General features: G+C 44.0%; 1 protein-coding gene across 1 annotated transcript in view; it reads left to right on the top strand.

Annotated features, from left to right (window-relative positions):
- Window positions 1–15,329, top strand: part of GABRA3 (gamma-aminobutyric acid type A receptor subunit alpha3) — a 196,090-nt gene that overhangs the window by 154,155 nt on the left and 26,606 nt on the right. Inside the window, exon 6 of the mRNA XM_069748611.1 lies at window positions 10,713–10,795. Coding sequence (XP_069604712.1) covers window positions 10,713–10,795 — 83 coding nt within the window. The remainder of the gene's footprint in view (window positions 1–10,712; window positions 10,796–15,329) is intronic.

Genomic DNA, 15,329 nt, shown 5'->3' with positions numbered 1-15,329 from the left:
TGTCTTCCCCCATATAGATCCAGCTCCCATGCTCTGTGTTCCCCCATATAGGTCCAGCACCCATGCTCTGTGTTCCCCCATATAGGTCCAGCTCCCATGCTCTGTGTTCAGGGCAGCCACTAGGAATTTCGGGGCCCCATACTGGCAAAATTTTTGGGGCCCCTGGAAACTCCACCCTGGCTCCACCCTAGCCCCGCCTCTACCCCTCAAACCTTCCAAAGTCCCACCACCCTCTCTTGGAAAATCTCCACCTCTGCACCACATCCTCAATCACACATTAACAGTTTCCATGACCAGGTCACATATATAGCCATCAGCTTTTGTTTTGGCTAAAAGATTTTTTAATCCGCCACCACGACAAGGTAGACTCTTTTGGCCGGCTCTACTCCACTGTAACTTGTTAAACTTTTTTTTTTTAAATATCCAATAGAATTTTAGGTATATTTTTATTTATTTTTCAATTTTTAAAATGACCAATAATGTCACATAAGAGGGACAAATACCACTGCACCATGTCCTAATCACATATTACCACCACATGGTGACCAATAATACCACATACAAGGAACAAATACCACCACGCCATGACCAGACCACATTTTCCCACCACATAGTGACCGAATAATGCCACAAACAAGGAAAAAATACCGCCACACCATGACCAGACCACATATTACCCCCAGTGACCGAATAATAGCAAATACAAGGAATAAATACCGCCACACCATGAACAAATCACATATTACCACCACATAGTGACCGAATACTACAATACTGATCATTAATAAAAAAACAAACAATACTAATGCCATTATACAGAGGAGATCTGTACTTAGTATACAATGTCCTTGTACAGGTAATACAGGGATCACCAGTGACATTAAACAAAGGAGCTCTGTATATAGCATATAGTATCAGTGCACAGGTGATACTGGGGTCACCAGTGACATTATACACTGTGTTCCCCCATATAGGACCAGCTCCCATGCTCTGTGTTCCCCCATATAGGTCCAGCTCTCATGCTCTGTCTTCCCCCATATAGGTCCAGCTCCCATGCTCTGTGTTCCCCCATATAGGTCCAGCTCTCATGCTCTGTGTTCCCCCATATAGGTCCAGCTCCATGCTCTGTCTTCCCCCATATAGCTCCAGCTCCCATGCTCTGTGTTCCCCCATATAGCTCCAGCTCCCATGCTCTGTGTTCCCCCATATAGGTCCAGCTCCCATGCTCTGTGTTCCCCCATATAGGTCCAGCTCCCATGCTCTGTGTTCCCCCATATAGGTCCAGCTCCCATGCTCTGTGTTCCCCTATATAGGTCCAGCTCCATGCTCTGTCTTCCCCCATATAGGTCCAGCTCCCATGCTCTGTGTTCCCCCATATAGGTCCAGCTCCATGCTCTGTCTTCCCCCATATAGATCCAGCTCCCATGCTCTGTGTTCCCCCATATAGGTCCAGCACCCATGCTCTGTGTTCCCCCATATAGGTCCAGCTCCCATGCTCTGTGTTCAGGGCAGCCACTAGGAATTTCGGGGCCCCATACTGGCAAAATTTTTGGGGCCCCTGGAAACTCCACCCTGGCTCCACCCTAGCCCCGCCTCTACCCCTCGAACCTTCCAAAGTCCCACCACCCTCTCTTGGAAAATCTCCACCTCTGCACCACATCCTCAATCACACATTAACAGTTTCCATGACCAGGTCACATATATAGCCATCAGCTTTTGTTTTGGCTAAAAGATTTTTTAATCCGCCACCACGACAAGGTAGACTCTTTTGGCCGGCTCTACTCCACTGTAACTTGTTAAACTTTTTTTTTTAAATATCCAATAGAATTTTAGGTATATTTTTATTTATTTTTCAATTTTTAAAATGACCAATAATGTCACATAAGAGGGACAAATACCACTGCACCATGTCCGAATCACATATTACCACCACATGGTGACCAATAATACCACATACAAGGAACAAATACCACCACGCCATGACCAGACCACATTTTCCCACCACATAGTGACCAAATAATGCCACAAACAAGGAAAAAATACCGCCACACCATGACCAGACCACATATTACCCCCAGTGACCGAATAATAGCAAATACAAGGAATAAATACCGCCACACCATGAACAAATCACATATTACCACCACATAGTGACCGAATACTACAATACTGATCATTAATAAAAAAAAAAAAACAATACTAATGCCATTATACAGAGGAGATCTGTACTTAGTATACAATGTCCTTGTACAGGTAATACAGGGATCACCAGTGACATTAAACAAAGGAGCTCTGTATATAGCATATAGTATCAGTGCACAGGTGATACTGGGGTCACCAGTGACATTATACACTGTGTTCCCCCATATAGGACCAGCTCCCATGCTCTGTGTTCCCCCATATAGGTCCAGCTCCATGCTCTGTCTTCCCCCATATAGGTCCAGCTCCCATGCTCTCTCCCACACCCTCCCATCCCCGCTTAAAAAACAAAAAAAACTATACATTACCTAGCAGTGCACTGTAGCGTAGCCGCTCCGGCGCTGCCCGTGCTCCTCGCTGTTCATCTGTCAGGCCTAGATGCGCACGCCGCGCGTCACTACGTGCGACGTGCTCATCTAGGTCTGGAGTCTCAGTCTGGAAGATGAGCGCCGAACTCTCGCTTCTGCATAGCGGCGGACGCTCAGAAGCGAGAGGAACATGTGAATTGCGGCGGGGGCCGGGTAATAGGCCTCCGGGGGCCGGATGCGGCCCGCGGGCCGTAGTTTGGGGACCCCTGAGTTAGACACTCCTAATCAACTCATTACCTGCATTACAGACAGCTGTCTTACATATAGTTACCTTTATACAAGACTCCAGTCCACAAACTCAATTAATCAGTCAGACTCTGACCTCTACAACATGGGAAAAACCAAAGAGCTTTATTAGGATGTCAGGGACAAGATCATAGACCTGCACAAAGCTAGAATGGGCTACAAATCCATAAGTAAGACGCTGGGTGAGAAGGAGACAACTGTTTGTGCAATAGGAAGAAAATGGAAGAAATACAAAATGATTGTCAATCGACATCAATCTGGGGCACCATCCAAAATCTCCCCTCGTGGGGTATCCTTGATCATGAGGAATGTAAGAGATCAGCCTAAAACTACATGGGGGAACTTGTTAATGATCTCAAGGCTGCTGGGACCACAGTCACCAAGAAAACCATTGGTGACACATTACGCCTTAATGGTTTAAAATCCTGCAGTGCCAGCAAGGTCTCCCTGCTTAAGAAGGCACATGTGCAGGCCTGTCTGAAGTTTGCCAATGAACACCTGGATGATTCTGTGAATGACTAGGAGAAGGTGCTGTGTTCAAATGAGACAAAAATTGAGGTCTTTAGCATTAACTCAAATTTCCGTGTTTAGAGGAAGAGAAATGCTGCTTATGACTCAAAGAACACCATCCCCACTGTCAAGCATGGAGGTGGAAACATTATGTTTTGGGGGTGTTTCTCTGCTAAGGGCACAGGACTACTTCAATGGGAGAATGGATGGAGCTATGTACCGTAAATTCCTGAGTGACAACATAATTTCGTCGGCCAGGACATTAAAAATGGGTCGTGGCTGGGTCTTCCAGCAAGACAATGACCCAAAACATACAGCCAAGGCAACAAAGGAGTGGCTCAAAAAGCAGCACAATAAGGTCATGGAATGGCCTAGCTAGTCTCCAGACCTTAATCCCATAGAAAACTTATGGAGGGAGATGACGCTTCGAGTTGTCAAGCGACAGCCTCAAAATCTTAATGATTTAAAGATGATTTGCAAAGAGTAGTGGACCAAAATTCCTCCTGACATGCGAAAACCTCATCATCAACTACAAAAAAAAGTCTGAATGCTATGCTTGCCAAAAAGCATTTTGCAACCAAGTATTGTTTGCCAAAGGGATCAAATACTTATTTCTCACTGCAAAATGCAAATAAATGTATATAGTTTATACAATGTGATTTTCTGGATTTAATTTTTGATATTCTATCTCTCAATGTTAAAATTAACCTACCCTTAAAATTATAGACTGTTCGTGTATTTGTCAGTGAGCAAACGTACAAAATCAGCAAAGGATCAAATACTTATTTCCCCCACAGTATGTCAGATATTATAGGTATATTGATGCCTATATGTATGTTGGATAGTATAGCGATATAGATGCCTATAGGTACCGCATTTTTCGGACCATAAGACGCACTTTTTTCCTCCCAAAATGTGGAGGAAAATGGGGGGTGCATCTTATAGTCCAGATTTATTGGCTCTGGCTGTGATGGGGAGGTGGGGGAGTGGTACTGGAGGAGCAGCGGAACACAAAGGCAGGAGCCAGGGCTCCGGCTAGCTCCTGTGCCCACTGCTAAAGCAAAATGAATATGCACTGCATTCCACGCCCATGGGCGTGGAGGGCAATGAATATTCATTTCTTCCTGGCATCCTGGTATGATTGATTGGCCCTATCCCCTTGCTGATATTATTGGCCCCATCCCAGTCCTGGTATCCATGGCCCCATCAGAAAAGATTAAGAAAACAAACCTTTACTCTTATCTTCCTCCACTCCCTAGCAGTCGCAGTGTCCTGCTCCGGTGCCATCAGCTGCTTAATACTTGTAAGCAGCGCATGACAGGGACATCATGAGCTGCTCAGATGTACAGCACAGCTGCCGGAATACTCACCGGGTGTTCATCAGAGATCGCAGTGAGTATCCATTCCTCTTCAGTAGCACGCACTCTCAGCCACCTGCTTCCTGCTGCTGCCAGCAGTCACATGTGCTGATACTTAAGAGAAATGAATAGAATATTCATTTCTCCTAAGTATCGGCACATGTGACCGCCAACCGCAGCAGGAAGGCTCCGGCTGACAGTGCGTGCTACTGAAGAGAAATGGATACTCACCGCGATCTCCAATGAACACCCGGTGAGTATTCCGGCAGCTGTGCTCTGCTTGTGAGCAGCTCATGACGTCCCTGCCATGCGCTGCTTACAAGCATTAAGCAGCTGATGGCACCAGAGCAGGACGCTGCGACTATGAGGGAGCAGAGGAAGGTTAGAGTAACAGTTTCTTTGTTTTTAATCTTTTCTGATGGGGCCATGGATGCCAGGACTGCGATGGTGCCAATCATACCAGCAAGGGGATGGGGCCAATCAATCATACCAGGAACTGGATGGGGCCAGTCAATCATACCAACAAAGGGATGGGGCCAATCAATCATACCAGGAACTGGATGGGGCCAATCAATCATACCAGGAACTGGATGGGGCCAATCAATCATATTAGGAACTGGATGGGGCCAATCAATCATACCAGGAACTGGATGGGGCCAATCAATCATACCAGAAACAGGATGGGGCCAAGCAATCATATCAGAAACTGGATGTGGCCAAGCAATCATACCAGAAACTCGATGGGGCCAATCAATCATACCAGGTACGGGATGGGGCCAATCAATCATACCAGAAACAGGATGGGGCCAAGCAATCATACCAGAAGCTGGATGTGGCCAAGCAATCATACCAGGAACAAGATGGGGACAATCAATCATACCAGGTACGGGATGGGGACAATCAGTCATACCAGGAACAGGATGGGGCCAATCAATCATACCAGGAACAGGATGGGGACAATCAATCATACCAGGTACGGGATGGGGCCAATCAATCATACCAGGAACGGGATGGGGCCAATCAATCATACCAGGAACGGGATGGGGCCAATCAATGATATCAGAATAAGAATGGGACCATGCATACCATGATTGGGATGGGGCCAATCATACCAGGTACGGGATGGGGCCAATCAATCATACCAGAAACTGGATGGGGCCAAGCAATCATACCAGGTATGGGATGGGGCCAAGCAATCATACCAGGAACAGGATGGGGCCAATCAAAAATACAAGGAACAGGATGGAGCCAATCAATGATATCCGAATAAGAATGGGACCATGCATACCAGGACTGAGATGGGGCCAATCATACCAGGTACGGGATGGGGCCAATCAATCATACCAGAAACTGGATGGGGCCAAGCAATCATACCAGGTATGGGATGGGGCCAATCAATCATACCGGAAACTGGATGGGGCCAATCAATCATACCAGGAACAGGATAGGGCCAATCAAAAATACCAGGAACAGGATGGAGCCAATCAATGATATCCTAATAAGAATGGGACCATACATACCAGGACTGAGATGGGGCCAATCATACCAGGAACGGGATGGGGCCAATCAATCATACCAGGAACGCGATGGGGCCAGTCAATCATACCAGGAATGGGATGGGGCCAATCAATCATACCAGGAACGTCATGGGGCCAATCAATCATACCAGGAACAGGATGGGGCCAATCAATGATATCAGAATAAGAATGGGACCATGCATACCAGGACTGGGATGGGGCCAATCATACCAGAATAAGGATGGGGCCATGCATACCAGGATAGGGATGAGGGAACCATATTTACCAGGATAGGTGATCTTAAGTACAGAATTGACCACATTTTTTGCTTCAGTTTTTTTTTCTCCTAATTTCCTCCTCTAAAACCTAGGTGTGTCTTATGGTCCTGTGCTTCTTATAGTCCAAAAAATATGGTATGTTTGATATTATAGGAATATTGAAGCCTATTGGTACATAGGATGTTATAGGTCGGATATTATAGGCCTCAATGTACTAATAATTTCCTGCACACATATAATATATAACACCTTTAATATATGTATAATATCCAGCATATCTATAGGCTTCAATATGCCTATAATATCCAACATACAGTTGAAACCAGAAGTTTCCATACGTTATATAAAAAGACACATCTGCAGGTTTTTCTCAATATCTGACAAGAAATCAGAATAAACCTTTCCCGTTTTAGGTAAATTAGGATTACCATAATTATTAATATTTGCCAAATGCCAGGATAATGAGAGAGAGAGAATATTTTAAGACATTTTTATTACTTACTTATTATCAAACTCAAAAGTTTACATACACTAAGATTACTATGGCTTTAGATAATTCTGGACTGCCCACATAATGCTGTCATGTTTTTGGAAGCTTCTGTTTTTTTGGCAACATCTGAGTTAATTAAAGACACTCCTGTGGATGTATTTTAATGCACACCTGAAACACATTGCTTCTTTGTGTAGCTTCCAGGGAAAGTCTGAAGAAATCAGCCAAGATATCAGGAAGAGAATTGTGGACTTACACAAGTCTGGCTCATCCTTGGGTACAATTTCAAGACACTTGAAGGTGCCTCGTTTATCTGTACAAACAATTATACGCAAGTACAAACAAGATGTTCAGCCATCACACCACTCAGGAAGGAGACGGGTTCAGTGTCCCAGAGATCAACAAGCTTTGGTCCGACGTGCATATCAACCCAAGGAAAAAGCAAAAGACCTTGTGAAGACGATAATGGAGAAAACGGGTATGATTGTGTCACTATCCACAGTGAAACGAGGACTGTATCTACATGGGCTGAAAGGTCACTCTGCCAGGAAGAAGCCATTACTCCACAAGAAACATAAAAAAGCCAGATCAATGTTTGCAAATACACACAGGAACAAAGACCTTAAATTTTGGAGACATATCCTGTGGTTTGATGAAGCTAAAATTGAACTTCTTCGGCATAATGACCATCGTTACGTTTGAAGGAAAAAGGGAGAAGCTTGGAAACCTAAGAACACCACCCCCACTGTGCAATATGGGGGTGGCAGCATCATGTTGGGGGTTGTTTTGCAGCAGGAGGGACTGATGCACTTCACAAAATAGATGGCATCATGAGAAAAGAAGATTATGTAGCAATACTGAAGCAACATCTCAAGACATCAGCCAGGAAATTAAAAGTTTGGGCGGAAATGGATCTTCCAAATGGACAATGACCTGAAGCATGCTGCCATAATGGTAACAAAGTCAATGTTCTGGAGCGGCCATCACAAAGCCCTGACCTCAATCCTATTGAAAATTTATGGGCAAAGCTGAAGAGGCCGGTGCGAGCAAGGTGACCTACAAATCTGGATCAGTTACACCAGTTTTGTCAGGAGGAATGGGCTCAAATTCCGATCAACTATTGTGAGAAGCTTGTGTAAGGAGATCTCAAACGTTTGATCCCAGTCATTCAGTGCCAGGGCATTTGGCCAATATTAATAATTCTGGTAATCCTAATTGACCTAAAATGGGAAAGGTTTATTCTGATTTCATGTCGGATATTGAGAAAAACATATAAAACCTACAAGATAAAAAATGTGCAAAAACCTTGCTGGAAATAACTAAAAAGCAAAAAGTGCATCTAAATAACAGATTATTTAGTAATACTGTTTTTGATCAAAAATATCATAAAAGAAATCCCACCATGACAAGGAAACTCTTATCGGGACGGCCCTACACTGTCTAATATTAAAAACCTTACCATGTGTCAATGTTGACCTCAGGGTGAGTAAGGGCAGACAACAGGACTGGGCCCAACCAGTGAAACACCAGCCTGGGGGAGCTTTATATACAATCTCCAGCTCAGAAAAGGAAAAACATGCAGATGTGTCTTTTTATATAATGTATGGAAACTTCTGGTTTCAACTGTATGTTGGATATTATAGGTATATTGAGACCTATAGATATGTTGGATAGTTCTACCAGCCTAAATGTACTGCTTTGCAGAGCCATACACTGAGATGACAATATACATTTTCGCTTGGCCAAAGACAAGAATGTAACGTGACTGCCCCTTAGTTGCATTCGAAGGAATCGGTCAGGTCCCCAAACTAGTGATGAGCGAATATACTCGTTACTCGAGATTTCTCGAGCATGCTCAGAGGTCCTCCAAGTATTTGGGGTCAGTATTCTGGTTAATAGTGTTACAATGATGTCCGTCCACCTTACTGAAAGTGCAGCTACCAGGAGAAAATTAACTTTATTCCTCTCTGGAGGCGCCGGCTTTCAGTCATAGAGGCGTGGACGCAGCGGCTGCAGACATCGCTCATAGCATTGTGAGAGGTGGATGTCAGCATGCCTCGGCACTTTGATTGACAGCTTGGTTTGCACACATGCACTGTCAAGCTGACTGTCAATCAAAGTACAGTGGCGTGTTTACAGTCGTTGTTTTTTTCCCAATAACCTCACAATAAGGAAGGTGGCCAGACAGCATTCTAACATTTGCAGCACTGGGTGGATGAGGTAGGAGATGTCATCCATGTGCATCAAAACAGGATAGCCGGCAATTGCGAGGAGAGAGGAGGTGCCGAGCAGAGAAGTGGGCAGCACGGTGGCTCAGTGGTTAGCACAGCAGCCTTGCAGCGATGGGGTCCTGAGTTCGAATCCCACCAAGGACAATATCTGCAAGCAGTTTATATGTTCTCCCCATGTTTGTGTGTGTTTCCTCCGGGTTCTCCGGTTTCCTCCCACATTCCAAAGATATACTGATAAGGAATTTAGATTGTTAGCCCCAAAGGGGACAGCGATAATAATGTGTGCAAACTGTAAAGCGCTGCCGAATATGTTAGCGCTATATAAAAATAAAGATTATTATTATTAAGTGTGACACAGGAGATACGTGGGAAGTGGGGGGATCGTACACAGATTGCTGGAGTGACCTCTAAGAGGAGTGAAAGGTTTAGTTTATATAATGAAAACCTGGGGACAAGTTCCCTTAAAGAGATAAAAGAAATATTTTAGTTTCAGGAAATGTTATGGATTCATCCTAAAGTTATCATTTAATTTTTGTATTATTTTCCTCATGCATTACAGCGTTGTAAGGCGTCTTTTATTGATTACTTGTCTGTGAACAGAAAACCTTTTACGATCATGTGATTCCTCATTACTGTACACTTTTCAGACTTGCTCATTCCTACAATCCTGTCAATCGGGAAGTACCGCTAGATCATATGATTAATAACTGACAAACCGAATCCTTCTAAGCTCTACGTAGAAACAGGAGGTCAATTTTCTCTGCACAAGTCATGATTCATCAATGCAAAAGTCTCTGCCAGAGGGAGAAGCAGCTGGGTCAGGAGTTGGAGAGGGGAATGATAAAAGAAGGGAAAAGAGACTTCCTGCTTCTACATAGAGAAGAGAAAAGAGAAGAAGAAACTGGGTAGAAAAACTAAATGAGCAATTGTAAGTACACAGTGCTGTATAATATAGTGACTACAATATAGTAAGAGCATACAAACTTTTATGGGAGGAGGAGGAGGAGGAACAGGCGAAGGAGGAAGAGGAGGAGTGCTTGTTTTAGAGGAGCTTTCCTAGTATTGAAAGTTATTATCTATCCAAAGTATAGTAGATAACTTTCTGGCTGCTGGGATCAGTGGTCCCAAGAACGGGGCTCTGTGGAGCCCGTCTGAAAGGAGCAGAGGAGTCATTCACATCTCCACTGCACTCACTTTCTATGAGACTGATGGAAATGGTTGAGCGCTGTTTTCTGCTTTTTCCGACAATTCATAGACAATAAATGGAATTTATTGATCCGCACAGGTGGACTCCGCTCCATTCTGATAGGGATCTTTGGATCCCATACCGTAGTTTGCTGGAGGCTCCAATAGTCAGACTCCCAGTTATCTACTTTTGGGATGACGGATATTTTATAATCTTTGGAAAAGCCATTGAACTAATAAATCAGTGATCACTCATGCTGTAGTGAATGCGAGCACTACCACGGAAAATGTATAATAACCTAAAGAGAAACCTTTTCCATCTTGTTTCAGGCTTACAATTCACGCTGAATGCACAATGCACCTTGAAGATTTCCCCATGGATGTTCACGCCTGTCCATTAAAATTTGGAAGCTGTGAGTACTTTTAGCATTTTTTACAAATTATTTTCCTACTGTATAAAATTATGTTGACCCCTTCACACAGAGACGCTGGTGGAATGGGCGCTTATTTTATACGGGGAGACTGAAAAAAACTTGTATAAAAATGCTCTTTTACATTTTTAGATTCAGAATCAAAGCTTTTCTGTAATAACAAACACACACACACACACTGCTGGCATTACCGCATCTAGAATGACCCATATAATAATATTGTTTCATTATTTTTCTCTGACGATGAAGGCTGTAAGAAAAAAAAATTCAAAATAATGCCAGAATTGCTTTTTTTTGTGTTTAACCCGACTCTCAGGAAAAAAGTGATCATAAAGTTGCATGTGCTGTAAAATAGCACCAGTAAAATGTAACAGGTCGTCACACAAATATAAGCCCTCGTATGGCTGTTATGGAGAAGAACAACTCTTATATAAGGCTTCTGGGTGAAAAGGAGGACAAATGAAGAATAACAATGAAAATTGGGAGTGATGGGAGTGAGTTAAGCTGTATGTTCACTAGGGATGGGCGAACACTAAAATGATCGGGTGCTTATAACTCGAACCGAGCAATTCCTAATGCTCGGATGATCATTTCGAGTAAGGAGTATGATGGGAGTAAATAGCAAATCTGAGAATTTGTCCGGCAGACCCTACGATGAGATCTGGGGGCAGTGAAAATGTTCAAATGGACGTAAAAGTGCTGAATGGAAGGAAAACAGCATGGGGAAGACCCCTGGAAGAATTTCTGACCCCCAGATCGTTGCTGAGAACAATGTGGTCACACTTTTATTCCACTTTAAGGACTGACAGCAAAAACATTCCAAACTGAGAAATTGGAGTTCACAGGAAAAAAATGTTAAGAAACATTCTTTCCTGTACAATAACTTATACAGCTAATCTCATGGTCCTATTTCTTATAGGCAAGAAAGTCACTTCAACATATTTCGTAATGGTGGGTACCATACGAAAGTGAAAAATAGGAAAAGATGTGAAGTAAAACAATTATCTTTATTAAGTAACAATAAAATATAAAACGAGCTAAAAAGACAGGGCAATAAGCCTCCAAATGAAGGGGATGGTCTGCAACAGAAAGCAATGTATATATAATGTATAACTTACACAGTGGGGAAAAAAAGTATTTAGTCAGCCACCAATTGTAAAAAAAAGTATTTAGTCAGCCACCAATTGTGCAAGTTCTACCGCTTAAAAAGATGAGAGAGGCCTGTAATTGACATCTTAGCTAGACCACAACTATCAGAGTCACAATGAGAAAACAAATCCAGGAAATCACCTTGTCTGATATGGAAGATTTATTTAGCAAAATATGGTGGAAAATAAGTATTTGGTCATTAACAAAAGTTCATCTCAATATTTAGTTATATATCCTTTGTTGGCAATGACAGAGGTGAAACGTTTTCTGTAAGTCTTCACAAGGTTGGCACACACTGTTGGTATGTTAGCCATTCTTCCATGCAGATTTCCTCTACAGCAGTGATGTTTTGGGCCTGCCGCTGGGCAACACGGACTTTCAACTCCCTCCAAAGGTTTTCTGTGGGGTTGAGATCTGGAGACTGGCTAGGCTACTCCAGGACTTTCATATGCTTCTTACGCACTCCTTCGTTGCCCTGGCGGTATGCTTGGGATCACTATCATGCTGAAAGACTCATCCACATTTCATCTTCAGTGCCCTTGCTGATGGAAGGAGGTTTGCACTCAAAATCTTATGATACATGGCCCCATTCATTCTTTCATGTACACGGATCAGTTGTCCTGGTCCCTTTGTAGAGAAACGGCTCCAAATCATGATATTGCCACCCCCATGCTTCACAGTAGGTATGGTGTTCTTTGGATGCAACTCAGCATTCTGTCTTCTCCAAACATGATGAGTTTTGATTCTACCAAACACATCTACTTTGGTTTCATCAGACCATATGACATTCTCCCAATACTCTTCTGGATAATCTAAATGCTCTCTAGCAAACTTCAGACGGGCCCGGGCATGTATTGGCTTAAGCAGGGGGACACATCTGGCACTGCAGGATCTGAGTCCCTGGTGGCGTAGTGTGTTACTGATGGAAGCCTTTGTTACAGTGGTCCCAGATCTATGTAGGTCAATCACTAGGTCCCCTGTGTGGTTCTGGGATTTTACTCACCGCTCTGGTGATCATTTTGACCGCACGGGTTGAGATCTTGCGTGGAGCCCCAGATCGAGGGAGATTATCAGTGATCTTGTATGTCTTCCATTTTCTTATTATTGCTCCCACAGTTGATTTCATCACACAAAGCCTATTGCAGATTCTAGTCTTCCCAGCCTGGTGCAGGGATGCAATTTTGTTTCTGGTGTCCTTCAACAGCTCTTTGGTCTTCACCATAGAGGAGTTTGGAGTGTGACTGTTTGAAGTTGTGGACAGGTGTCTTTTATACTGATAACAAGTTCAAACAGGCGCCATTACTACAGGTAATGAGTGGAGGACAGAGGAGCCTCTTAAAGAAGAAGTTACAGGTCTATGAGAGACAGAAATCTTGCATGTTTTAGGTGACCAAATACTTATTTTCCACCATAATTTGCAAAACAAATCTTGCCAAATCAGACAAGGTGATTTTCTGGATTTGTTTTCTCATTGTGACTCTCATAGTTGTGGTCACCTATGATGTCAATTACAGGCCGCTCTCATCTTTATAAGTGGGAGAACTTGCACAATTGGGGGCTGACTAAATACCGTATATACTCGAGTATAAGCCGACCCGAGTATAAGCCGACCCCCCTAATTTTGCCACAAAAAACTGGGAAAACTTATTGACTCGAGTATAAGCCTAGGGTGGAAAATGCAGCAGCTACCGGTGAATTTCAAAAATAAAAATAGATGCTCCATACCGTTCATTATGGCCCCATAGCTGTGCCATATAGTGCTCTGCACCGTTCATTATTCCCCCATAGATGTACCATAGAAAGGTGTGCCATATAGTGCTCTGCACCGTTCATTATTGACCCATAGCTGTGCCAAATAGTGCTCTGCACCACTCATTATTGCCCCATAGATGCTTCATATAGTGCTCTGCACCGTTCATTATTGCCCCATAGCTGTGCCATATAGTGCTCTGCACCATTCATTATTGCCCCATAACTGTGCCATATAGTACTCTGCACCGTTCATTCTTGCCCCATAGCTGTGCCATACAGTGCTCTGCACCGTTCATTATTGCCCCATGGCTGTGCCATATAGTGCTCTGCACCGTTCATTATTGCCCCATAACTGTGCCATATAGTGCTCTGCACCGTTCATTCTTGCCCCATAACTGTGCCATATAGTGCTCTGCACCGTTCATTATTGCCCCATAGCTGTGCCATATAGTGCTCTGCACCGTTCATTATTGCCCCATAGCTGTGCCATATAGTGCTCTGCACTGTTCATTATTGCCCCATAGCTGTGCCATATAGTGCTCTGCACCGTTCATTATTGCCCCATAGCTGTGCCATATAGTGCTCTGGTGCAGAGCACTATATGGCACAGCTATGGGACAATAATGAACGGTGCGTTCATTATTTCCCCATAGCTGTGCCATATAGTGCTCTGCACCGTTCATTTTTGTCCCATAGCTGTGCCCCATACAGTGCTCTGCACCGTTCATTATTTCTCCATAGATGCTCCACATAAATATGTGCCATTGCTGCTGCTGCTGCAATAAAAAAAAAGCCATACTCACCTCTCTTGCTTGCAGCTCCCAGCGTCCGGTCCCGGCGTCTCTCCGCACTGACTGATCAGGCAGAGGGCGCCGCGCACACTATGTGCGTCATTGCGCCCTCTGACCTGCACAGTCAGTGCAGATAGACGCCGGGAAGATGGAGCGGCGCCCGGCGGCTGGAATGGGGACAGGTAAATATGCGATACTTACCTGCTCCCGGCGTCCGGCTCCTTCTCCCGCACAGCTGTCTTCGGTGCCGCAGCTTCTTCCTCTATCAGCGGTCACCGTTACCGCTAATTAGAGAAATGAATATGTGGCTCCACCCCTATGGGAGGTGGAGCCGCATATTCATTTCTCTAATGAGCGGTCCCACATGACCGCTGAACAGTGGAAGAACTGCAGCACCCGAAGACCGTGGGACTGCAGGGACAGCGCCAGGATTGCTGGAAGCAGGTAAGTATGCCTCAGCGCCCTCTCCCCCTCAACCGCCGACCCTGCCACCCACCTTGACTCGAGTATAAGCCGAGAGGGGCACTTTCAGCCCAAATATTTGGGCTGAAAATCTCGGCTTATACTCGAGTATATACGGTAATTTTTTTCCCCACTGTATGTAAGGCACTATTTAGAAAGGATTTAAAAAAATATAATTTATGTAAACCAAAATAGATTTTTTTAATTAAAAATGGGAATTTTCAGTTTAATTGATGAAGGAAGCAAGAGTTACCAAAAATAAGGGACTCAGATACACCCTGTATTAGACATAAAGGAGGCCTCATATACATTCAGGTCATTGTCATGTATTGGTCCCCTAAACTTATAAAGACTGTGCACTT

Source organism: Ranitomeya imitator, chromosome 2 (genome assembly GCF_032444005.1).
Source record: "Ranitomeya imitator isolate aRanImi1 chromosome 2, aRanImi1.pri, whole genome shotgun sequence".
Taxonomy (NCBI): domain Eukaryota; kingdom Metazoa; phylum Chordata; class Amphibia; order Anura; family Dendrobatidae; genus Ranitomeya; species Ranitomeya imitator.
This window is presented reverse-complemented; position numbering and strand designations above follow the sequence as displayed.